This window comes from Vicugna pacos, chromosome X, assembly GCF_048564905.1.
Source record: "Vicugna pacos chromosome X, VicPac4, whole genome shotgun sequence".
Classification (NCBI taxonomy): domain Eukaryota; kingdom Metazoa; phylum Chordata; class Mammalia; order Artiodactyla; family Camelidae; genus Vicugna; species Vicugna pacos.
This window is the reverse complement of record NC_133023.1, coordinates 86782563-86808844: the sequence shown is the minus strand read 5'-3', so window position 1 is coordinate 86808844 and position 26282 is coordinate 86782563. Positions and strand designations below refer to the sequence as shown.

Here is a 26282-nt window from a genome sequence, read left to right as displayed (position 1 = left end):
TGAGGTCAATATGTTTAATTTGTTAGGCGGTCACTTACTATTTCAAATATTAAGAGGTTACGCTTTAGCTATTTGACATTTGCCATATGGGGATTAAATTTCAACTACAGTCAGAATTTAAAGCTTTCCCTTTCTTCAAGGCCTATGTCCTTTCATAAAGCCCTCTGGCTAACCCCAGCCCATTAAATCTGAATTTCTGTAACTGTGTCTACACTACCCAATTAGCACCTGATTACATCTTGCCTTCTTTTACTTTCCAGTTCTTTCATGAATATGAGGGGTGTTTTTTTTATTACCAAAGTGAGCTGCTTGAGATGAGAAACTACATCTAATATTTCTTTTGACTCTTCCCCACCTCCATAGCAATATCTTGCACAGTGTGAGATCCACTACACATGCTTCTTGTGTAATTGATCAATTAGGTAACTCTTATCCATACCCAAGTGTTCCTAAAAGGAACTTCAGTGGCACTTAAAGGGGATGACCTTGTTTCCCTAAGGGAACGTAAGTACTCTCACCCACAAGTATCATGGTAAAGTGTTTGGGAACGTTACTTTTTTCTCTTGTGCCAGAATTCTTTGGTACACATAGTAGGTCCACAATAAATATTTAATGAGTGAATGCATAACTCAGGTGCTATATATAATCAGCTCATCTTTCAAGGAACTGCATCAGGCTGGGTCCCACCTTTTACACAGGTTTAAAACTCTTGCAGGTATTATAAAGATTTCTACATGAGAAATAGGGAGGAATCAAGCTTGTATTGTGCCTGAAATTGACATCCTCCTGAGTTGCTGCTAATATGAAAACCACTCATCTCACCTACCACATTCAACCTGCCACACAGAGGACAAATATCTCTGCTTTTCCAAATAAAGCAAATAATTGATTCACTGCAATTTTTTGTTTTTGTTTTTGTTTTTGTTTGGCTTGGAAAGCAGCAGTAATAGTCCTGATGAGCAGGATTTACATGAATTCTTGATGCATCAGTAATGAGAGTGCCAAAAATTTATGTATCTATTAAAGTTAGTATTAAACTAAGTTTTTCTTCTTGTCACAGCTAGTAGTGCATTTTCCTTTGGCTTGATTTACCCAACTTTCTATCTAAGAGTGGCCTTTACAATAATCTGGTACACTTTGTTCATCCCGAGGCGGTAAGGGACCTTAAGAACAGCTGGCCCAGGCTTCAGACAGCTGAATATCTAATCCATCCAAGACAGCTTTCACATAACGTACTAAAGGCTGCTATTGGTAACATCTGCTGTGATCCAGTGAGTGAATGAGGATGTTCAAAGGAAGGTAATGTGTGGCTCACACTTAAGTGTCCATCACATCTCCTTTAACCATGTTAAGAGTGCTTGAGGATCCTGTTAGTGATCTTCAAAAATCACTCAGATAGCTGAACCTATGTCCAGACATCAGTTGCTCTGAAAATGCTGGTCAGACCTGCCTAGCTAGGGCATCTATCTCCACGCTGAATACAGACATCACTTAACCCTTGGCAGTGAATCAGGAATGAGATTCTCATTATATGGAATGCTGCAGGGCAATTTCATAGACTTCCATAGAAGGTGGAAAAATCATGTGAGAAGTCATTAAAGCACAGTGTGCAAATTGAGGGGAGAGTATTGCTAATTGCTAATTATGTCTTTGAGGTTCTCCTGCAGGTTCTTTATCTCTTAAGAAAGCCCAATTTGTTTGTTGCCTTACAGCTACCGTGCACGTCAGCTCCTTCATCCTTCCCCCTTAGAAGACAGAAATGTTTAATGGATTTCTTTAAGGAGAGGTTTGATTTTTCTCTCCACCTAGAAGCTAATAAAGAAAAGCTGTAGATCAGTAGAAAATGGAAATGTACATCTAGGGAGCACCATTTCTAGGTTAGGAAAGAAAGCTCGCTCTAAGACTTTAAAAAGCAACATATTGCAATTACAGGCAGACTCTCCAACATGTCCTTAATTATGCAAGGTAAGTCAAATAAATGTTAATCTTCAAGACAGCTAATTTATTTTCTGAATCTATTCTAAAAATAGGATGAAATAAAATTTGTTTTTGAGATCATTTGTCCTAACATTGGAATAAATTATCAAATGGGATTAAAACCAGTCAGCAAAAGGTGAAAGGTCAAAAGCCATGGGATTTGGGGTTTGGGGGTTTTTTGGGTTTTTGTTTTTTTTTTTTTTTGAGAAATGGCAGCAAATATTGCTGAATACTGGGTTATGGAGCCTAGGCTTTCATGTTCAATCCAGGTAATGCCACTGTTTCTTTGGGCTTTTTTCCTCTCAAATTATATTTTTGTTGTATTTCTTTTTTTTTAAATGGAGGTACTAGGGATTGAACACAGGACCTTGTGCATGCTAAGCACACACTCTACCACTGAGCTATACCCCCACTTCACTCTTTAAATGGTCCTGTGTAAGTGACTACCTCCCTGAACACTGACATAGACTTAATGATGCCATTGACTAGTTTTGTTATGCAGGGCTGGTCATTTAAACACTGGGTACTGAGATTTCTCAGTTGTAACTTGAAGGGCTTGGGATGATCTCCCTCCCAGCTCTGATGTATTAAAAAGCCATAGCTATAACGTACTGAGTGCCTGTTGTGTGCTGTACACCGTGTTAGATATTTACACACAGTATCGCTAATCTTCACAATTCACAAGGTAAATAGTGTTATCCCCATTGCATCGATGAGGAGAGAGAGACCCAGCTAGGTTAGGAAATTTACCTAGGGTCAGACAGTTTACAGATAACACTGGATCTCAAACCAGGTCTGCCTGACTCCAAAATCCATGAGGCAAAAAAAAAGGGAAATAAGTCTGATGCCTCCACTATACCACACTGCCTCTCCTTCAGCTAAAATCTGTGATCTCTGTTGGCTTCTCCTGGAGGGTAGGAAATAGTGGAAAATACTTTTCAATCTAGTGACATGTATTCAATAAGAACAAAATATTTTTATTTGGAAGGTAAATAACTTCTAGTCTAGTTTCCTTTTCCTATTAAAACTATTTCTCTGATTTTTCTAACCCAGTAGTGGACCCATAGAGCACATGACAGCATTTGCATCATCTGTAAATGTAATTGCTCAGATAAATCTCCAGGAAACCTTGTCACATCTCTTTGGAAGATTCTGCAATTAGGAACTTCACAACTTTTTCTTAAGAGATGGAGTCAGGAAACCTTAACTTTATTAAATTTCTTGACTACAACTGGTAGCTAAAAAATCTGTTTAAAGGGAAAATGGAAGTTTTCCTGAATGGAGTTTTGTATAAGATAGCCCCTGGGTTCTTCTCCTGGGAAGAAGTCTTCATCTGATCCAGTTTTACGCACTTTGATTTGAATCCCAATAAAGAGAAACATTTGCCATTTTACTCATCAATACTTCAATGTAATGGGGCAAGGAAAAAAGTTTAGCAAAGAGGTTGATGGTGTGCTAATCCCTGGCATTGTATATGAGTTTGAATTGACTTTGAAAGATGCTTTTAAAACATGCATGGATGATGTAGTTGAAACTTAGGTTCCATTTATTATTTTTACTGCAACTTTCTTTAATTCTACAGAGAACTCAAACTAATGAGTCATGTAATAGATGACCAAGTACTTAAGCAGAATGTGAAATGGTACTAGGTGGGGATATAAAATAAAATTTGTGACAAGCTGAATACATTTTTTTTAAGTAGATACAGAGGGTGAAGGAGTGACTGGACAGGATGAAATTAATCAATGATTTAATTTGGTTTTCTTGGACCTCACTAAAGATTACATCTCTCTTTTCATGTACATCTTTAGGCAGACTGACCTCAGAACTCAGCAGGACTTAGGCAACATCCACACAAGTACAAACAGCCCCTGAGCTGTTCCCAAGGAGGGAAATGATCCTTAAAACTTGACAGCTTCCAAAAGTGTTTTTAGGTTATTCATAAAGGAGTTCCTTAAACTTTATTGGCAATTAAGAAGCTGGGTATGATAAAGTTTAGACAAAAACAATCTGTTTTTGTCCCTACCCAGATCTATTTGAGGTACATTCTGAAGCTCTACTGCTTCCCCAGGTGTCTACATGCTATTCTGAAAGGCTAAATTTGGGATTAATGGAAAGATGCTAAAACTCTAATCAGTGACATCTTGCTGATGTCACTGGTATCTGTGAGCAGGAGGGTGTAGTGCACAAACAGGTATGAGAATGTTCTTTTGGTTCTGTCCAGTGGGGTGCGGTAAGGCTTTCCCTAAATTCCTCTAGTACAGGAACCCTTATGGTGAAATTGACCATTTGGGCTGACAGTAGGACCAGCCCTCACCAAAACTACAGGCAAACCACAGCCTGAGTAAAGTGAATGGTATATTTAGGAAACTATAAATAATTAATTATTATTAAAGTAAAAATATTTGAGGGTAATAGGAGGAACAGGGCAAGAGTAAGAAGTTTGGGCTTTGTTCTCTAGGCAAAGGATTTGAGGCAGGAAAGTGGCAGGATCATCTGATGCATGCATTTTTGATAGATTATTGTGATGGTAAACGTGCTGGAGCGACACAGGAGCAAAGAAATCATAGGGCGTACTAATATTTATGGGGTAGGCAATGGAGGGGGATCTAATGAAAGAGACAGAGAACAAACCTTCACAAGAAGGGGAACTGAATAAGGAAAGCTTAGTATCCAGGAAACTGAGGGAATAGTTTGTTTCAAGAAGGTGTGGAAAACAAGATCAAATGTCACATTTGTAGCCACTGGTTTAGGCAATGAGGAGCTCATTGGTGACCCTGCCATTGGTGGTTTGAATGGTGATAGAGGCAGAAGCCAGATTCCAGTCATTGAATGAGCCAATGAGAGGCGGGAAAGTAAACACCACTAGAGAAGATCACTCTTCTGAGAGGCTTGGATGTGAAAGTGGTAAGTAGTGAGAGGACAAGGCACCCAGGGCAGGCTTTTTCTGTAAGAGACACAGTAACAATTATAGGTAAATAGAAAGATACAGGAGACAGAGAATAAATGATGAAACCAGATCTGGAGGAAACTGGAATAGACCTTGAACGGGAGGGGAGATGGAAAAGACAACCCTAAGATAATGTGTAGGTATAGGGATGAGGATGTTTGTGGATAGAAGAAGCTAGACGGCTGATGGAACTCCATTCTGATAGCCTCAGTGTTCTGGAGAAATGGACCTCTTCTGCTGAAAATGAGGAAGTCAGGTTAGGCGTTGAGGTATGTGGGAAAGATTTGAAAGAGCCACTTAGCAAAGTCAGCTTTCTGGGTGAGATCAACCTCCTCCCACCCAGGGCCAAATTCCCAGCGCAGCTTCAAGGCACTTCCTGTGAGACTTTTCCTCCCCTATCCTTGTCCTAGAATCCGAGGCATCTTGAGAAAAATAGATTTAAAGCCTTAAAATTCAGCAAAATATTTGCTCCTTATTGCTCAGTGACCCTGTGCAGCTTCCGCTCCTGGGTATCTCTCTCCTAAGCTGTAGTGTTGGTCTCTCCGTGTCAGGCAGCTGCACCTGAGGACCTGGAACCTGTGATGCAACCAGAATGAGAGCTTAGCTTGTTATTTGCACGGTTGGTCTAACACATCTGCTTATAAATGTTTTCAAAAGATTTAGACCTGATATTATGTCAGCAGCTGGAACTTGAGAACCTCCCTGCCTATTCTGTGACAATCCTAAAGCCATAGCTCTTGGTGGAGAAGTCAGACCAAAGGAAAGCACTTCCATCTCGCCTGGGCTAATTGGTCCAGGTCACATCCATGGTTAATACAGAAGAACCTGTATTAAGTTCATTCCAGTTTTCTAAAGCTACAAATACATTATTAAATGACTTTTTCTTCAGCATTTATTTTAATTTTCATGCATGTATAAGATACTAGCCACAGATAATAATTTAGAGGCCAAATACCATGAGAGATAAGCTCCCAGGTTCTGGAGTCAAACAACTGAGTGCAAAGGCCCCATGTGTGACCTTGAGTAAGTCAGCTAACTTCCCTGAGCTTCAGCTTCCTTGTGGGAGAAGTTAGAGCTCTAGTAATCATGCCCACATGAGAGTGCTCGGTACTGCGTGCGCAGTGCATTGTAAAGGGCAGTGCCCTGTTTGTAGTGTGTGCACGTGAAATGTCACCTGCTGTTATGATCAGGTGCTGGTTTGGGGGTTTTTTTTTGAAAATGGGCATCTTTTTTGTTTATTTGTTTTGGTGGGAAGGGGTAGTTAGGTTTTTTTTAATCTTTTTTTTTTTTAATGGAGGTACTGAGGACTGAACCCAGGACCTCATGTTTGCTAAGCAGGTGCTCTACCACTGAGCTGTACCCTCTCCCCCAGCACTGTTTTGTTGCTAATAATAATAATGCTGCTTATAATAGTGACCCAAACATGGAATAAGTTACTCTGAAAGGAGGAAAGTTTCCAGTTGTCCTTGTAAGTCACTCTGAGACTTGATAAAGGTCTCAAGGGTGGAATGGTGCCACAAAAGAAACAGGAGTCAAGGTAGCTGGGATTCAGGTATTATATGTGAATTTACTAACTGATCCCTCCTGACCTTGAGATGCAGTCATTCTAGTGCTGGTTCTTTCTACAAGTTGTATTTTGAGGAGCACCCCCGCCCCGAGACCCACCTTACCAAAATAATTCCCTCAGCAGCCTGCCATTTCACCATTAAATTCACTCCATAAGGGTTTTCTTCAGATGTGAACTTCAGCATTGAGTGCAGGATATTTGCCTAGGAGAGCAACACATTAATTCCACATTAAAACACTTAATAGGGGCGTGGAGGACATGGAGCATGGGATGGATGTGTTTGGATAGATCAGATCACCTGAGGGGGACATGCCAGATGGGAAGTACTCCAGGGAGCATGATAAAGGGTGGTGCTAGGTCTCTGGCCGAATGGCAGCAAAGTGGGTAGAGATGGGGGAATAGCAATGATATACTTCTCTGCAGTATCCTCTAGAATGAAACTTAGACCCCCTACATATCAAGACAGATGGGATGGAATTATGATTCTTCCTCTTTTTATTTAAGATCACTAGCCGAAATAACTTTCCTTATCACAGCTCTTCATTGTCCCATCTTTCTTATCTGTCCACTTAAGAATCACCTCAGCTGATAAAAAGAAACCCCCGCCCCAACAAACAAAAATGACAGAGATCACACACTAACAGACTGCAAATCACTTAAATCATATTTTGAGTGGTGTATTATGGTAACCTATAAATAACTAATTGCGTAAAATTGCTTTAGTAGTTTCTAGATGGCAGCTTTAATTAAAAGCACCAGAGACATTTAGAAGTTTAGAAATGGATGGCATGTAATTTGCCCTTTTACCAACCATAAAATGGTAATTAAGGAATTTGATTCACTTCTTCCTATTAAAAGTTTTATGAGAATAGCAAGTTCCTTCTAAATACAGTTTCTCTTCAGCAGAAGGTAGTACGTTTGCTTTATCAGTCTTCTCCAGCAGGATAAGATGTTTTAATGTTCAAATTCTTCAGAAGTTAATTAGGAACTTTCTTTCAATGCAAAATGTTTGTTTTTGAGGTTCTAAAACATGAAACTGTATTAGAGCTAAAGCTTTGATCACGGCCCCATATTGCTCCACCATCAGTATAAGATGGCCCAGTAATTTCAAGTTTACCAAATGCTTGGAGCTGACTATGAAATCAAAGAAATAAGGAAGTTGTTCCCTGGTGAGTCTAGCATGCTTTGCTGATTCTTGAAGGAATCTGAAATCTACAGTGTGTTGACTTCCCAGGGAACGAAGAATATTCACTCCACAACAGAGGAGTCATCAGAAAATGTTTTTAGCTTCATTGATCCTCCAGCAACACTGGATGAATTAGCAGGTGTAGAGTGTAAAACTCAAACAACATGCAGCAAGCCCAGATGTCTCTGGAAATCCATTATTTTAACATCATCACGGGCTAAAACACAGCTGGAAATGGAGCCAGGAAGCCCATTTTTATTTTATAATTGATCAATTAATTGCATCTTTTGGCCACTTCAGACCAAGGAGTACAGATGGCACCACAGAGGACATTTAGACCAGCATTTTGAAAGTACTAATGACTTAAGTTATATGCACATAAGAAAGACAGCTGCTAAGCTGTTTTTGTTGTTGTTTTTTCCTAAGTTAAGCAGATTCTCAGGCTAACTGAATCTAGGCAGCAAAACTGGTAAAGAAGAGGATCTTTGAAATGTATCATTAAGCCTTTTAATATATGCCCATCTGATCAGTGGGAAATGGTAGCTTGTAACTTGTAGCTTTAATTGGAATTTAGTTATAAATGAAGTTGAGTGTCATTTCTTATCTGCTGTGACCATTTGTATTTCTTTTCCAGTAAACTCACTTTCATATTCTCTGCCAGTTTTTCTACTGAGCCACTGATCTTTCTCTTCTGTAAATTAAGAAAAGCATCCCTTTGTCTCTCATATGTTTTGCAAATATTTTCCAAGTTTGTCATTTCTTTTCTTTTTAACCATGTAGAAGTTTTCTAAGTTTATTTGGTCACATTTAGCAATATATGTCTTTAAGGTCGCTGAAGTTTGTGTCCTTCTAGAAAAGCTTTTCTATAGTAAAGGTATTTTTAAGGCAGGTGGGCAGGCCTTTCAGTGACCCTTAAACCATACTCTGTCTTTCCCATTTGGGTCCCGTGAAATTTGGAAAACTTAGAAAGCGTTTAGAGTAGTTAAACCCAGAGATTTTGGAATCAGGCAGATACAACTGAGTTCAAATGTATTACTAACATCTCTGAGCCACTGTTTCCTCATCTGTAAAATAGAGATACTGTTCCTACCTTCCTTACAGGCGTATAGAGGATAAAATGACACAATATGGATTAAACCAGTGCCTGGCCTAGATTAAGTACTGAATAAAGTACAATGATGAGAATAAAAATAAGTAAATTTTTAAACTAATAACTATTAAGTGGATTGTTTTCAAGACTAGTAGTAAACATTTTGTTTTCAAAATTGTTTTACTGTATTTGAATTCTTTTCTGTCAAACTTCATTGTATATACACAGCCCTATTTTAATTCTCTTTACTTACAAAATACATTGTCCAACTAAAGGGAGAAACTGCAGCTATGTTTTTAAAATGCTTGGAGAGAGGCACTGGGAGGAGCTTAGCTGAAGAAAAATGTATGGAAAGTCACAAGTACACATGTGCATAAGGAGACGTGCTAGGATGTCATTATGGTATAACGAAATGGAAGCAATCTAATAATCCGTCAGTTGGGCTAAGTCAAATGATGGAATATTATACAACATCATACAGTAGTAAAAATGAATCAACTAGATGCACATGTAAAAACATTAATCATCACAAAACATAAGGCTGCATGAATGAAAGAGAAAATTGCAAAAGCTTATATATGGTGTGATATCATTAGCATATTTTATTGTGGTAAAATACACAAAACAAAAGCTTACCATTTTAACCATTTTTAAGTGTACAATTCTGAGGCTTCAAGGACATCCATATTGTTGTGCAACCATCACCACCATCCATCTCGTACATAGATTTTTGAAGCACAAAACAAAACTATATATTATTTTTAGATATACACATATGTCGAAAATGTATAAAAACATGCAAAGGAATGAGCCACACTAACTGCAGACTATTGCTTACGTCTGCAGAGGAAAAGGGATAAAGACACGGGCTTTGGCTAGATCCATCATATTTTCATGTTTTGTTTTGTTTTGTTTTGTTTTTTGAGAGATACATGAAGCAAATGTTAACACCTATTAAATTTGGGTGGTGGATGCATGGCAGTGTGTAATTATTTTCTGAGTTGCCTATCATTGGAAATCTTTCATAATTTAAAAAAAAGTTAAGTCAGAAGTAGGATTTGGAAAACAACTTGCAAATTTAATACAATTCCATTTTAAAAGATGATTGTTTGTTTTAAATACGGCTTTCACTCATACAGAGACAGCATTCAAAATATTTAACAACCTGGAAGGCACAGGTACCAACATAACAGAACACACACCAGCTTTGGCCCTGGAATAGGGTCTTTGGGGCCACCTGCAGTGGCCAGCATTAACCCCTTGTTTTCTGAACTGATTGGATTTGAGGCCTTCCTTCAGCTGCTGGGCCACCAGCCCCTCAAGCATGTGTCCATACGTGGAGTTGCCTAAATGGCTGACACTGAACTTCCTCAATATTAAGGAGCCTTGATATAATAAGTCAGTTTTATCATTGCCCAAAGAAATTCACTGTTTCCTTGGGAGTGAGTCCTGGCCCATTTAAAGTTTCTCTCTGAGGAATCAAAGGCTTAATAACTCAAATGCGAGGTTATCTTCAAGCCCCAAATATCAAAGCCTAGCCGGGAAGCCCCAATGCTATTTGCTCTATTTTTCTTCCAGTTTCGTTTACTAGCTATCCCATTTGGTTTTTCAAAAGGCTTGTTAGACTGTGTAATAGGTTTTGGGGGAAAGGAAGGTAGGTAGGTGCCCCATTTTACTAGTATTCACTCAGGAAAGAAAGCTGACTGCAGCAGTAATTTCCCTTAGAGGGCCAGAATCATTCCTCACTGTGGAAGGCATCACTAACCCAAGGAAATTCAAGCCATGGTAATAGATTGATACATCTGCTTTGGCCCTGCCCAAGTCAAAAACCCATCGGAATGACCTCTGCCAGGATTATCTACTTTGGTTTCTATCATCTTTTCTCTGTGTCCTCCTGAACAAAGTAAAATCAGACGTGTAGGCAGGCAGTTGTCCCAGCCCTACCTTAGGACTTGAGGTCCTTCCGAAGGCGCCTCCCGCCTTTCCCAGAGTGCGAAAACTGGAGGCGTTTCTGAGGAGGGTGGTCTGAAGAAGGGCTACTTTTAAATCTTCTGATTTTAGCCTGTTAGCCTTGAAATTTTTGAGAAATCAGAGATCAACACTTAGCACCCTCAAAGTCTTTCTTTTTTTGTGGGAGTTTTTTGTTTTTGTGTTTTGTTTGTTTGGTTGGTTGGTTTTTTGTTTTGTTTTGTTTTTTGCGTTTTGTTTTTGTTGTTGTTTTTACTAACACTTGGCACTATTTTATTTCCCAAGTGTATCTGGTCTCGTTTTAACAGTATGACTTTATTAAAGTAATCTATTTGAATGTTATTTAAAAAATTAGTCAATTAACACATGAGCAAAACCACTGCCTTCTGACTTGGCCCTAAACTGATATCTTCCTAATTCTTGGAAATGTGAGATATGTTTTGAACAGTTGAATTAAGGAACCATTGAAGTTGCAAAAATGTTATCTGGCAGCAGTTGTAAATGCTTCAGTTTCATCTTGTTTTACCTTCTTTATTAGACTCACTGGCTGTTGTTAATTGGTTTTTTTCTAATGGCTCAAATTGTTCTCTTTCTAATATAGACCTTATTCATTTATTATTCTATACACACATAAAGCATTCCTGTATGGCAGGAACTATGCTAAATGCTATAGTCAAACACTACAACGATCTCTTAAGCCCCCTTAATTATCAAACAGGTATCCAGAGGGGCCATCTTCTAATACTTTCAACATTTTTGATGTCAATAAGACATTAATGTCAATTATCTGCTATAGTATTTATAAGACTTGCACTGGTTTTAGCTGCTCTGTCAGACCCACGTCATGCTCCTGGTATATCTTGTTAGAAAAAGAACCTGAACATATTGAGCTTTACTGCTTTCTTAAGCTTTTCAAGCAGCAAAAAAATCTGGTCTGCACTGGGAAATTTGGAAATTCTAAGTGGAGTAGTTAGGCATGATGTCTGCCTGTGAGTGAAGTACAACCTGGATGGGGAGACCAAAGAGGGGGAGACAAGACTCGTTAGAGGGGACAGTAATCAGCATTAGGTTGTGTGACATAAAGTGTAAACACTGCAGGGGTTCAGAGACTGCAGAGCTGATTGGGATTTGGAGTAAAGGGAAGAGGAAAATGAGCAGAAGGGAGAAGAAAGGAAAGGAATCTGAAAAAGGACTGGACACATAGGTAAAGAAAAACTGAGAAATGGGTTCTAACCTCTCTTCCTTATAGATTAGCTTACGTGAACTCACAAAGAAAGAAAATCAAAGAACAAAGCTAAGGAGTAACGGTAGGGCAGTAGAGAACAGAGGCAACCTAAGTGGGAAATGAATGACTCCGTCCTTCCTACGAAGGTTGGGGTGATCCTGCAATGGATTTATAGAATGGCTCTAACTCAGTATGAAAAATGCACTCGATTCCAGGCAACACGCCACACTCTTAGTTACAGGCCAGGCTTTAGATTTGCAACCTAATCACCTGTTGTGAGCCTCATTCCTACCCACTTGTATGGGTGATATAACACATCTCTTCTCAGAGGCTCAGAAGATTTATGTCATCAGACAATACCAGTGAAATTGTTTGATATCATTGATAAGGAAATAACCTTCATCAGGATATTTGTAGGTCTTTGAGTCAGTTTGTATATTGTAATTATTGAGGCTAGACTTGGCACCATGTCTCTTCATGAGCAGGATCTGGATACTAGGAGAAGGAGAGAGTATCCCAGGTAGAGGAACAGTGCAGGCAAATACGATGGAAAAGTGAAAGACGTGTTTCAGAGCCAGTGAATAGACCAGTTCAACTGGAAAAGTAACACAGGACCCTGTACAGACTGATCGTCACCATCAGCATGGAGGAGATGCTGACAGAAGTCAGGCTGTGCAGAAGCAGGTCATCTTATAACAGATGAACCACAGCAAATGCCAGAAAACTAATAGTTAATCAAAACCAGAAATATTAACACCACTTATGTTAACCTTCCAAAAGGATTTCACAGACTGTCCTGTTCAGATGTTATTTTATTTGGTCTTTACCGTAATCCACTAACAGGGGCAGCTCAACTTTTCTTCTCACCATTAGACAAAGGCAAAAACCTAGGGACTGGGAAATTATGTAAATTTTTGAAAGTCACAGTCAGTCTCACAACAGGACCTCCTAGCTTCTACCCTCAGACTTTTTCCTCCTCCTCTTATATCTCTCCTGAACATGTCTGGGTGATTGAATTTAGAGAAAAACAGGTGGGGAAATGGCCTTGGTAACCCCAATCTCAATCAAGACAAGGCTAGGGACATTGCCAGCCCCCTTTGAACAGCGAATCCCAGTTTTTTCAATACCTTTCAACGTAACCTTCGTCTGCTCACAGATTGTCAAACTTGTAGGTCGGAGCGTGCCAAAAAGAAAGAAGTTAAAGGGTTGTTTGTCTAATCAGACGACTGCTTTGCTTAATTTTTTTTCTTTTACCCAGCTGTTGTATTTGTGTGTGTGGTGTTGTTATAATCCTATATCTTTGAGCCCAAATTGGTCCTCTTAAATGTCTCTTTAAACTTCATTTAAAAGGTTTAAAAATTGTATTCACACAGTGTTCGTCGCCCTGCCATGCCTTTTGCAGATGATTGTCAACCACTTCTGACTTTGTGAACTTCTCTTCTAGCGTTTAGCTTCATTAGTCAAGATGTACGGATGTTGGGAGAATTTTAAATGGGCCTTCTGTATTGTCTTTGAATAAGTACTACATGCAATAATTATCCTACAGAAATTTTAATTCTTCTTGAGTTAGCCCACTTTTATGAATAGTAAGCACTGTCAGGCTTAATTCCTCATACCCTCCTTTTACTGAGCATTCAGGCCAAGGTATTCTACTTAGTTCGCTTTTTTGTCAGAACCTCTTGGTCGTTCACATATCTTGAGAGAGACTCTTTTTTCCCCAGAGTGTAACAACTGCAGTTAGTTTTCCGCTGGTTCATGGGCCATAAATGAACTTTCCCTCCTTGGGCTGATGGTTCACATAAGGTCCTTGTGAGGTGGTTTGTTTCCTTAGGATGGCAGAGGCATTTCTTCAAAATGTATCCAAGGAGTGTCCCAAATATAGTTGCTTGATATTTGAAGAATTTTTCGGAGGAGGGGTATATAAAATACTCAGCTCACATCTGGTAAACCTCATTTATCTTAACCCATATGTACTGAGTCCCTTTAAATCTCAGCCTGCATGCATTTTTGAGCAAGAACTCTAGAACAAAAAGAAAACATGAGATATGCATTTCAACTTGAACTAGAACCATCTATTTAACCTAATCTCACACACACACACCCACACACCCCTTTATAAAACAAGGAAAAATAACTTACACCATCCTTAGTGTCTGGTGTCACTGTTAACTGTTGAGACCTCAACACCACCTCCGGCCCAAGGTCTCCCTGAGCCAGTTGCACAGTGTGGAACTTCAATTATCTAATTCTCTGGGTTGAAACGTTAGCCATCTTATAAAAGCTTGAAGGCTTTTACACCAATAGTTCAATAGTGCAGTATTTCCCCTAAGCTAGCAAAACTGTTTTCAACCAATGCCTTGTCTCTCTGGTGAATCTAACATAGGGCACTCTGCCACTGACAAGGGTTACATAATGCCTTATGGACTTAAATCATATCCTATGTCTGTCCAACATAGAAAAGCCTAAAATGTTGAAGCAGAGCCTCTGTGGATATCTTTGTCTATGATGCTAAGGCTTAGAAAAGTCACTTTCAGAAAGAATTATAGCAATGACTGAGCAATTAGGACACCACTTAGTGCTGCCGTAATACTTCATCCTCTTCAATGGCTATGGGTTAGGACATCAAGACAAGTCCTATGGCTAATCTGTAATAGAAGTCAGCCTGAAACCCAGATCCCCTGATGTGACCCTGGACCCAATGTTCTCTCTGCTTTCCCTTATTGGTCCATAGTAAAGCAAATTAAGGCAAAATCTTGGGATATTTCTGTTTCCTTAGAACTCCTAAGATGATAAGATTAGAAGAGATCATAAGATCATAACACAAACTGGGTCCTTATTCTATTTTCTCTTAGTGATCAACCTCCCTTTTTCCCATACTCTAATCATCACTGATAGGGGACTGTACACCTCTTAAAGGTCTTTAGAGAAAGATTACTATTGCCTCCTTTCAAACTCATTTCTAGAGAAATTCATATGCAGATCTTGACATCATGGCATGCTTTATTTGATTCAAGACAGATGTGCTTCATTACAAATGTGTGGCAATCAAGCCTACAATTCAGCAAGGTTTGCTGAAGATTCGTGCCCAGATCTACTGGATTTGTTGAGATATAAAAGTGAAGTATAATATCCAGTTCTTGTCCTCAAGGAGCTTATTGCCTAGACAGAGCATACTGGAGAATTCACATTTTAAAAAATAAAAAATGAAAACAAACTTCTGTAGGTTAGAAAACAGAGAGACCAGAATGCACTAGAGTTTTCAGAGAAGGCTTCCTGGAAGAAGAACATCTTGTAAAAACCTTGGAAGATGAACAGGATTTGAGTTGGTGGTTGGTGAATGTAATAGTCAGGCCAAGCTAACAACTATTTATTAAATAGACGCAAACATACACACACAATCTCACTGGCGTAAGAAAATAGTAGTTTGTCTCTCACTCATATCATAGTCCTATAAAGGTTGCCTGGGGGTAGGAGAAATTCCTTGCTCCTAGTAGTCACTCAGGAATCAGGCTCCTTTCATCCAGCTGCTCCTCGATCCCTTAGGCCTAAGAGGAGGGGGACGCTCCACAGATGAGTTCAACAGAGGTTTTGTTAGGGGTCAGGGCTGGAAGAACCTATACTGCTCCTTCCCACACCTAACTGCAGAGGAGGCCAGGAAATGTAATCTAGTGCTATTCTCAGAAAAATGGATAGGATGACCTGAATACATAGCATTGTCTCCACCATACTGAAGAGTACTGAAGAGGGAAAGGTTTTTTTTGGCTTTGTTTTTTGTTTTTTATTGTATGGACCTTTTTTAAACTGAAGTATAGTTGATGTACAATGTTGTGTTAGTTTCTGGTGTGCAGCATAGTGATTCAGCTATATATATACATTATTTTTCATATTCTTTTTCATTAAAGGTTATTACAAGATATTGAATATAGTTCCCTATGCTAAATAGCAGGGCCTCGTTGTTTATCTATTTTATATATGGTAGTTTGTATCGGCAAATCCCAAACTCCTAATTTATCCCTCCCTCCCCTCTCTCCCTTGGTAACCATAAGTTTGTTTTCCATGTATATAAAGTGTGTTTCTGTTTTGTAAGTAAGTTAATTTGTTCCATTTTTTTAGATTCCGTGTATGTGATATCATATGATATTTATCTTTCTCTATTTGACTTATTTCACTTAGTATGATAATCTCCAGGTCCTTCCATGTTGCTACAAATGGCATTAGTTCATTCTTTTTTATGGCTGAGTAGTAGTCCATTGTATAAACATACCACAACTTCTTTATCCAGTCATCTGTTAATGGACGTTTACGTTGTTTCCATGTCTTGGCTATTGTACATAGTGCTGCTTATGAACATTAGGGTGCATGTGGTTTTTCAAATTAGAGTTCCCTCTGGATATATGCCCATGGTGGGATTTCTGGATCATATGGTAAGTCTATTTTTACTTTTTGAAGGAAACTCTGTACTGTTTTTCATAATGGCTGTACCAAATTACATTCCCATCAACAGTGTAGGAGGGTTCCCTTTTCTCCACAGCCTCTCCAGCATTTATCATTTGTGGGCTTTTGAATGATTTCCATTCTGACTAATGTGAGGTGATACCTCATTGTAGTTTTGATTTGCATTTCTCTGATAATTAGTGATATTGAGCATCTTTTCATGTGCCCCTTGGCCATCTGTATGTCTTCCTTGGATAAATGTCTGTTTAGATCTTCTGCCCATTTTTTGATTAGGTTGTTTGTTTTTTTGTTATTGAGTTTTATGAGCTGTTTGTATATTCTGGAAAATATGCCCTTGTCAGTTGCATCATTTGCAAATATTTTCAAGATGGAGAGCTTTCTTAAGGAAGGATGAGGAAAAGAAGGGTGCCAGAGCCAGAGCAAAGTTGAGTTCAGCTTGGACACCTGCTTTTCTGGTTTGATCTGACTAAATTCGGTGAACTTGTCATAAATTCTGAGCTTTGATCTTGGTGGGAACAAAAGAAGCTGCATCTTTGGCAAGTATTGCATCATTAGCCATCCAAATATTTCATTTTCCAGTGATGAAAATCATAACTAGATTTGATTATCTTTGATTTCACAGTGCTTATAAACCAAGATATAACTTTTTTTTAATAGACTTTATTTGTTTAGATCAGTTTCAGGTTCACAGAAAAATAAAGCAGAATCTTCATACACTGAAACTACTCCGTATGATGCTCTAATGGTGGATACATGCTATTATATATTTGTCCAAACCCAGAGAATGTACAACACCAAGAGTGAACCCTAAGGTCAACTATGGTCTCTGGGTGATAATGATGTGTCAGTGTGGGTTCATTAATTATAACAAACATACCACTCTGGTGCAGGACATTGATAAGGGGAGAAGGATGCATGTATGGGGGCAGGGGATATATATGGGAGATCTCTGCATCAAGACATAATTTTTAACAGCAGTGCTACACTCATTATTAGATTTATTCTAAGTTCTTGGATCTTTTCTGCTCACAGCAGCCTCTTCACTGACAATATATTCCTCCTGATTGTCCTCTAGCAAGCATCATAAATTGGTAACTCAGGGAATAAATCCAATTCAAAATATAATTCATTTGGCCCACACTGTAACTTTATTTAAAAAAAAAAAAAGATTGAGTACATTTAGATGGGACATGCTTTCTTTAGTTAACCTGTTTCTCCTAGAACCTATATACTCTAACCCTTGGCCTGACTTACAAACTTCTGTCACCTGTCTGTACCCTGATGACATATGAATGTGTGACCCTTGCTTCTGGAGTCACCTTTTTATTTGGTAGATCATAAGTAATAGTCAAGTTACCAAAATCCACATCACATGGAAATTCTTAGTAGTTTCATGAAACTCACCAGCTCTGTAGGAATGAAGCCACAGGATATCTTTGAAGAATAATTCTGAAAAAGTCCAAGAGATCTATCAGAATATAAGAATTCTTAATAATTTGTGGGGAGGGGTTGTGGATCCCTTTGACAATCTAACAAAAGCGAGGGATCATCTCTTCATGACAATACCCATTCAAAAAACATTTTACAGATAATTGAATGGAGTTTCTGAAACCAGTCTGTACACCTTTCCTGTGGTAAAGTGATTGATAGCCCGATTTAGGCTGGATGGGATGGTGATTAAGAGGATGGACATTGAATTCAGGCAAACATGAGCTAAATCTAGTGTTTTTTAGGTAGGCAACCTGAAGTTAGTCATCCGACCTCTGAACCTCTGTTTCCTCATCAAAAAAATGACATTAATAATATACACTCTACAGAGCTACTTGAATGTTAAAGAAGAAAATGTACATAAAGAATGCAGCACAGTGCCTGGAATATCTTAGTATTCTCAGCAAATGAAAATGGTTATTATTTAGTGATATTAGTCATCCTTAATGGGTTTTAGGGATGCTTACCTAGATTTCACACTAGACTTACCAGAAATTCAACATGGTCCTTCAGACTTCTGCTTACAAGTCTCTTTAAGAAATCACTGGGGATGTACATTTCCCTAATCCATCCCTCATGACTGCTCCCATGGTACCCTGGCCTCGCCCCAAACTAGTGCTCATCTCCAGGCACTGTAATCGCCTGGCGATTTGTCCATCTCCCCCACTGGTTTCTGAGCTTCTCAAGGGCAGCGCCGTATCTGTTTTACACTCTGCAGTAGTCCCAGTGCCTAGCCCAGTGCCTGACACATAATAGGTGCAAAATAAATCCTGAATAAATTAATAAATAAGTAGTGAAACAGCTTTCCCAGTAAGCTGTTAGAAAAATAATAGTGGTGGAAGTTGGGGACCTCTTCATTCACTCTGCCTTACCCTGAACGCTAAAGCTTTGAGAGGATCAGGAGTTAAAGAGAAGACAAACAGCCTTCCCTGTCTTTCTCGCAATCACAACTCTTGGTAACTAGCCTGCGGATCTATTGTTCCTTATGTTGTCTCCGAGTGCCTTCTAAGTCTTGAAAGAAAGGACATTCCAGCCAGGAGAATATAAGTCTGAATGCTTATAATTTTTAACTTGTATATAAATTCTTTGGAAATTGACCTTTACTGTTTAGTATATACTGTAACTTTTTTATTAAGCAGGTTATCTGATTAAATAGCTCTCACTGTTTGCTAGTCATGTAATGTTACAGTAAGTTTATTAGAGTCTTTTATTGGCAAACTCCAGTTCTATTGTTAACCACACAGTGAAATCATCTCAGCTGGTCATTAAGCTTTGCTTCCTTCCAACCCTAGTGACACACAGATATTTGTAATCCCTCCAAGTTCTAGAAGCTCCATTTAGTGGCTACCTAGCAAGATCACTTAACAGCCTTATTGTGCAGAAGTAACTTGGCCCTTTCTGATCCGGTAGGTAATTAAGTGGACAGTAGTTAGATCGGTTGGGGAATAGACTTTTCCTCCTAGTAGACAATTTCCATATAGCCCACACGTATGATACCAATTTTCAGAGAATTGAAATGCACATAAACGAAGCAAAATATTTTAATCTCTCTTTGATTTAAAGGGCACTTTATGATCAACTAGCTGATGTCAGTTACACAATTCAGCACTCTCACTACTGGAGATTGAGCTGATGCTATATTACATTTAGGACATTCCTTGAAAGTTTATTTTAGCCACTTATCTCTGTCTCATAAAATTAAAGAGCAGATTGTGGCAGAAAAAAAAACAAACAGTATTTCAGTTTTCTGGTTGCTAGGGCTGTGGATAGAGAGAATTTTGTGACCACTTCCCAAAGCTTATATTCTGAAAAAATGTTCATTTTTAATACAGAAATAAAAATGTAGGTGGCTTAACAGCTGTAATTTTTATAAATTAAATACAGAGATGCCTTCTGCCAACATTGGAAACTGGCATTCTGCACAGCCCAAAACTCTGATCTTCAGTGTTATCTAATTTGGGATTTTAGTTATTTCCAGGCTATTAACCTTCACATCTGGACTACCGGTGATCCCACATCAGGATGCCCCTGGTGCTTCAGTATTGATCAGCAGTGTCCTCTTCCCCAACAGGTGATAAATTTATTAGTAACTATTCAGGCAGCCCCAGCTTGAGGCAATTGTCTTCTTAAGAATTATAATATTTATTCATTGGAGGATAATAAGACAAAGGAAGAAGTCAGATAATTTCGCCTGTTAATTTGCAGCTGTTTCATACAGAGCTATGCTTCACAGAGAAAAGAGGCTGCAGTTCAGATATTATATAATGTCCCCTACTTTGCATAAGACATTGTGAATAATTTTTTTTACAAGATGCACTTTATTTATGAGCAGGTCCCTCCATAGAAAGAGCTTGTTAGGGCTTAATGCTGATGAATGGAGACAGCACCATTCACACTTCCAGGTTATGGTCTGTCAGTGCTTTCATTATATGCACTAATTTACAAGGATTTATTTATTTTCTCACAAATGTAAAAATGTGCTCCAAGCTAAATATGCTGTCTGGGCGTGTGAGCCCAGTGTTTTCCTTGGTGGCGGTGGGGCAGTGTGGGGACTCTAGCTGTCGTGTGTTGTTCTTCCCACCTCCGCCCCTACCCACCCTGTATCACTGCCTAACCTTGTGGTAATAGCACAGATCTATATATTTTTTGCTTGCTCTAAAAATGAATACTGGTTAAAATTTTAAACCCTGGAAGTGGTTTTCTCAATGCAGTTTAATTCCTTGCTCATCCAAAGACTGTGCCTTCCATGTGTCTTAAGTGCTAATGGAAACAGCATCAGTAAGCGCATCAGTGGACATGACCATTGGAATGAATTATGCCTGCAACATTAAGGTAGCAAATTTTGGAAATCTGAGCACAACAATATCAAATATAAAAGTCAGTTGCTAGCCCCAGATGGCTTTATGAGATCTGAAATCACACACATCCCCATCGCTGAAGAATCGAACTTAAAATATTCAGGGCATGTGCCACTTCCTCCGACTCAGGCTAACAAACAGTAATAGATCATCCTGCATCATCAACACCGCTGGCTATAACAATAGTCGTTATGGGAAAGGACCCCTCCCCCTAAGTAATGGCAAGAATCATTCTCTTTTTCTTGCCTGCGATTTCCAATTTGGTTTTTAACCTTAGCAAAAATTAAATACCCCTTAAACCTCACCAGTGAAGAGTTTGTAAAACTTGTTGTTTGGGGAATTTGTTCATTTACGTACGTGTTAGTTGTTTGGTGGGTTGGTTGGCTGGGGTTGGAAAATGAGAGGAAACGAAAATATATGCATATAAAATATGTCTATATGCATAAATTAAACACCTATCACACAGTCCCTCAAAGCCCTGTCTATTATTTCTTTTTCAACTCCAAACATTAATATAACCCAATTAAATTTAATTAAAGAATCTCAAAAAAAGGAGTATTTTGGAATTTGGACCACGATGAAAGAAATCGCTACACAAATATATGAAAGGAGAATATTCTACAAACTGTCAGCCAAGTAAGCCCTGAAGGCCAACAGTGAGGATTTAATAAGCCTCATCTGTGGGGTTCAGCTGACATGAACAGAGAGAGAGCAGCTCAGTGTTTAGAAGTTCACAAAAATTCCAAGTGGGAAAACCATGTCAGTCCATGTTTATCCTCCCTGGATCAGTACATACGCCACCTTCTGATGGAGATGAAGTGAGTGGTAGTCAAAGAACAGACTCGTCCCACCCGATGTCAGCACCAAGACAGACATTTACGGACTATTATTTTCTGTAGGAATGCATCTATTTCTCTTTACCTTTGTGAATCTGCTTCAATTTTCAGGGATTTCGTTCTGTAAGTTTATTACCTCCTACTTAGAGCAACACGTTCAGAGTATTCCCCTTAGTCTTACTTTCCACGTACCTGGGTTCTTTGTCCCTTGAGCCTCACAGAACTCAGCACAGTGACATTCAATGCATATTCTGTAAATAATTCATGATTTCATACACTTCAAGCCCACCTACTCTTAGCCTTTCTCTTTCCAGACTTGAGTCTTGATCCTTCAGTCCATCCTCTTACGACAGCCAGATTTTAAGCTTTATATTCAGCAGTTTTGAATACAAAGTTCCTAGAAGGCAATCCCAAATTGTAGGTCTGCCACAAACCAGACCAAATTCTAGGCATTCAAGAAACTGATTTCGCCAAAACACAAACAAAAACAAAAAGCAGAGGGACCCCTTGGCTCATCCTCAGTCAGATATTTTGGAGTTGAAAGAAATGTTTGTATGCCATCATCCTTTGACCTACCCCAATCTTAAAAGTCTTTTTTAAAACCTCCTTAAAGGTCTTTATGCCTCTAAACTTTTTTTTTTAAAGGTAACTTATTGACACAGAATTCCCTTTCTTTGGACATGCTGGTTTCCTTGGAGAACCCACCAAAACACAGATGACTTTAGAGGCGTTCAGGCAAAGTGAAAATGAATATGTAACTTTTATAAATGTTAAGGATTAATACTACATTAAGACCATCAGGATTAATCAAAGTACACCATAAAGTCGAGCTTTAATATTAACCTCCTGCCAATGAATTAGCTCATCTAGAAGCAGTTTATTAAGTTGGGTTTATAAACTGTCTTTAAATGAGTTCACTCTTTGCCAAGATAATTACTATGCATGTGTTTGTGTGTGTGTGCGCACATGAGCACTAAGGGGACATGCTTGTTATCACAAATTTTTTACTTTAACATAACATATATTCTGAGTTTCATGAGGTCTGAATAAAAGAGAGACAGGAAAAGACAAAATTGTAGACTAGTTTTAAAGTAATGCCCTGTGGTTATTTTCAAGAGCACTGTCAAAAGCACCAAGGCAAGCAGGAGTTGAACCATATGTTCTCTATCTGTGTCTGACACTTTTTAAATGCATTATTTCATAAGATACTTATAACAACCTAGGCGTCAAATAGCCCACTCATCCCGGTTTGTCCAGGACTGTCCCAGTTTTAAAGCTGAACTCTGCCTCAGTCCCAGGCAAACCAGGATAGTTGGTCATTTTTTTAGCTAAGTAAGGTAGTAAAAGGTGTTCTGAGACCAATTTCCAGGGTAGAAGGAACTTCCAACCCCACCACCAAGCAATTCTTCTACACCACGTGGGTGTCCTACAAGTTAACTCAATTCTGACACTGTCTACCTGGAAATAGCATCAGATCCCACAGGTTAAGGGCTCAGTCCTGCAGGGCTGCCCCCCAACTACCATCACATTCAACCCCAGTCACAAGTGCAGGTGGTCACCTGTGTTTCTGACCAAACTGCTATCTATACTCTTCTCTTTACAACCAACAACCCCCTTCTTAGGTTCCATTAATTTTCCAGAGTGGCGGCCAGAACTCAGAGAAACATTTTACTCACTGAATCACCAGTTTATTATAAAAGAATGTCACTCAGGAACAGCCAGATGGAAGAGATGCACAGGGCATGGGCTGGGGAAAGGGCGAGGAGCTCCCATGCCCTCTCCAGGTGTGCCGTTCTCCCCAAATCTCCGTGTGTTCACCAACCTGGAAGCTCTCCAAACCCTGTCCTTTTGGGTTTTTATGGAAGCTTCATAGTCATAATTGATTAAATCACTGGCCATTGGTGATTGAACTCAATCTCCAGCCCCTAGGTCAGGAGGTGGGACTGAAAGTTCCAACCCTCTAATCACCAGGTTTGTTCTCCTGGCAACCAGCCTATTCTTAGGTTCATCCAAAATCATCTCATTAACATAACAAAAGTCACCTTCATCCCTCTCACCAGAGGAAATTCCGAGAGTTTTAGGAGCTCTGTGCTAGAAAGAGGAATGGAGACTAAATTTATATTTTTTATTATAAATCACAATATCCCAGTCAGATAACCATTTCTATATTTTACCAAAAAGGAGGCTGAAATTTGGAGAGACGAATGACTCAATCAAAGTCACACATCAGTTGTAAGTGGTGTATTCAGTATAAGAACCCGCCTTCTAACTGCTATTATGTATTTTCCAAGAAACCAAGTTGTAATTAACACATTATGTAAGACTATTATGAGAATTTTATTGGCTTTTTTCTAGAAGTTTAACCACTCCTTTTGTGAAACCATAATTTTGCTCTCCAGCTCCCCTCTTAACAGATAATACAGAGAAAAAACTCAGTTCAGTTTATCACAATTATTACAAACTCTGTTAACTGAGTGTGAATTGATGAAAATAATTTTAATGCTTTCCAAGTCAGTTATTTCTAATACTACTATGAAAATAAGCTGTGGCCTATGCGTCTGCACTCTGAAAGAAATGGAACATACACTGCCTCCCCTGTGTTTTCCCATTTGTCTTAAAGGGGATTTTTTTTTCTGTTTGTCGGGTAAGCAAAGCGGAAAAGTAAGCAAGAATGGGAGCAGGGTGGAAATGTAAAACTGGACAACAAAATGGTTAGACCTGGCTTTATCTCTGTGTGTTACATTTTGTCATCTCTTCTCAATACACAAAGAAGTGAATGTGTATCTAAACAAACCTCTCCCATTACTGTCCTGTCTGTGCTGAGCAAAATTGAATCCATATGTCTTTAAAATGGCTTTCCATTTCTATGGCTTCTTTCAAAATACTGATCTTGGTGCAAACGTGGCCCTCTAGACTACTAATGCTCATTTGCTCTCCCCACCAGGCATCACAGTTGATAGGCATGGATTCATTTACTTTGTGGATGGGACTATGATTCGGAGAATTGATGAGAATGCTGTGATCACAACCGTAATCGGCTCAAACGGCCTGACTTCCACACAGCCGCTGAGCTGTGACTCAGGAATGGACATCACTCAGGTAGGCACCACTGGTTTTCAAGTGCTATCGCCATTTGGCATCATGGAAATGGATAACAATTTTCTCATACAGAAATTAGGTAGAAAGGAAGCCTGGCGTATCTGTTATAACACCAGATAGCAGAAGTTTCTCTACTTAAGTTACTTTCTGCCTCCTCCGAAAAACTCAGTGGGGAGAAAATGGTGAGCTAGGATGGGAGTAATGTTAGGTGGAAAGTTGGCATGAAAATTAAAGTCTCTCAAATTTGAGTCAGTTGGAGGGTAAGGTCAATTGAATTTATTTATTGAATATTTTCCAAGATACATAATTTTATTATTTTAAAATAATACAATAGCTCACATTTGGAAAAGTACTAACTGCTAAAGTCTTTAGAAACCTTTTTTAATGAAAGTATGTGCGTGACTTGTTATTCATGTGTATGTAAATAGCTATTTCTAGGGTGCTTGAAAGTTTTTTTCAGTAAAAGCAGCATTCCCTCTGAGATTTATTTTCCATTTATTTAGGAAAGCTTTTCACCAGTGAGAATAAAAGGGAAAATCCAGTGTAGTTCCCATCTGAGCCCCAATTCCAGTTTTACCAGAATTCTCCTTGATCAGAATTAGACATGTGGCGATCATAGCACATACAGCACAGCCCCGGTGCCCTGCGGATGCCTTTCCTGGTCCACAGACACAAGAGATGGGTGTGTAAAATGAGGGAAATAGACTAGACAGTCATCAAAGAGACTTTCAAACTCTAACATTCCATGAATCTGTGATTCTGATGAAGTAGATTATTTATTTATCTTTTCAAATGAATTACAGTATAAGTTGAGAGTTTTAGGACTGATAAGTGTATCAGAGAGGATGGTTTTGACTGCAAGTAAATAAGACACTTAACTAAAAGTGGTTTAAACAATAAGGTTTCATTATCTCACAGAGTGAGATGGCCAAAGGTAGGCAAAGATGCAAGCAGATTTTGTTCTTGTGTCACATTGGCCAAAATCAATTCACATGCCCGTGTCTTCACCAGTCACTGGCAAAGGGGGACTGGAATCTCCAAAATGGATTCAGTCTCTCTGGAACTGGGTCGGTCTCACCCTCCCTGAGCATATTGCTACCTAATTCTTGAATCCAAAGCAGGGTTCTGCTAGCGAGGAATGGAGGATTACTGCTGGGTAGGCAACCAGCAGTGTTCTCCACAGTTAGGATGTTCTTGTTGCTTCACTCTTCATACCACCTGACACCTAGGATAACAAAGAAAGTAAAGTGAACACAGTCATCCAGAAGCCCTGCTTTAGTCCGTTAGCTCTGATATCCCCTCCCATCTCCATCCTCCACACACATACATCTCTATAAAGCACTAGACATGTGCTTATTTGTGGGTTTCTTCTCTATGTGCCCCTGCCTCACCCCAGAAACTCCAAAGATGGTCAAATAGAGTCAATTACAAAAGTAAAATAGGATTTGAAAGGCCTGGAAAACTGACAAAATGAATGAGAGATTTGAGTGGATCGGGCTATCAAGTCCTAGAGCAGCCTAACTTTCCATGATGCAAACTCCCACAGGAGGGGAGAGAAAGGAGCATTATTTATGGCAGTCAGG

General features: G+C 39.0%; 1 protein-coding gene across 1 annotated transcript in view; it reads left to right on the top strand.

Annotated features, from left to right (window-relative positions):
- Window positions 1-26282, top strand: part of TENM1 (teneurin transmembrane protein 1) — a 706272-nt gene that overhangs the window by 613668 nt on the left and 66322 nt on the right. Inside the window, exon 26 of the mRNA XM_072956695.1 lies at window positions 24545-24699. Coding sequence (XP_072812796.1) covers window positions 24545-24699 — 155 coding nt within the window. The remainder of the gene's footprint in view (window positions 1-24544; window positions 24700-26282) is intronic.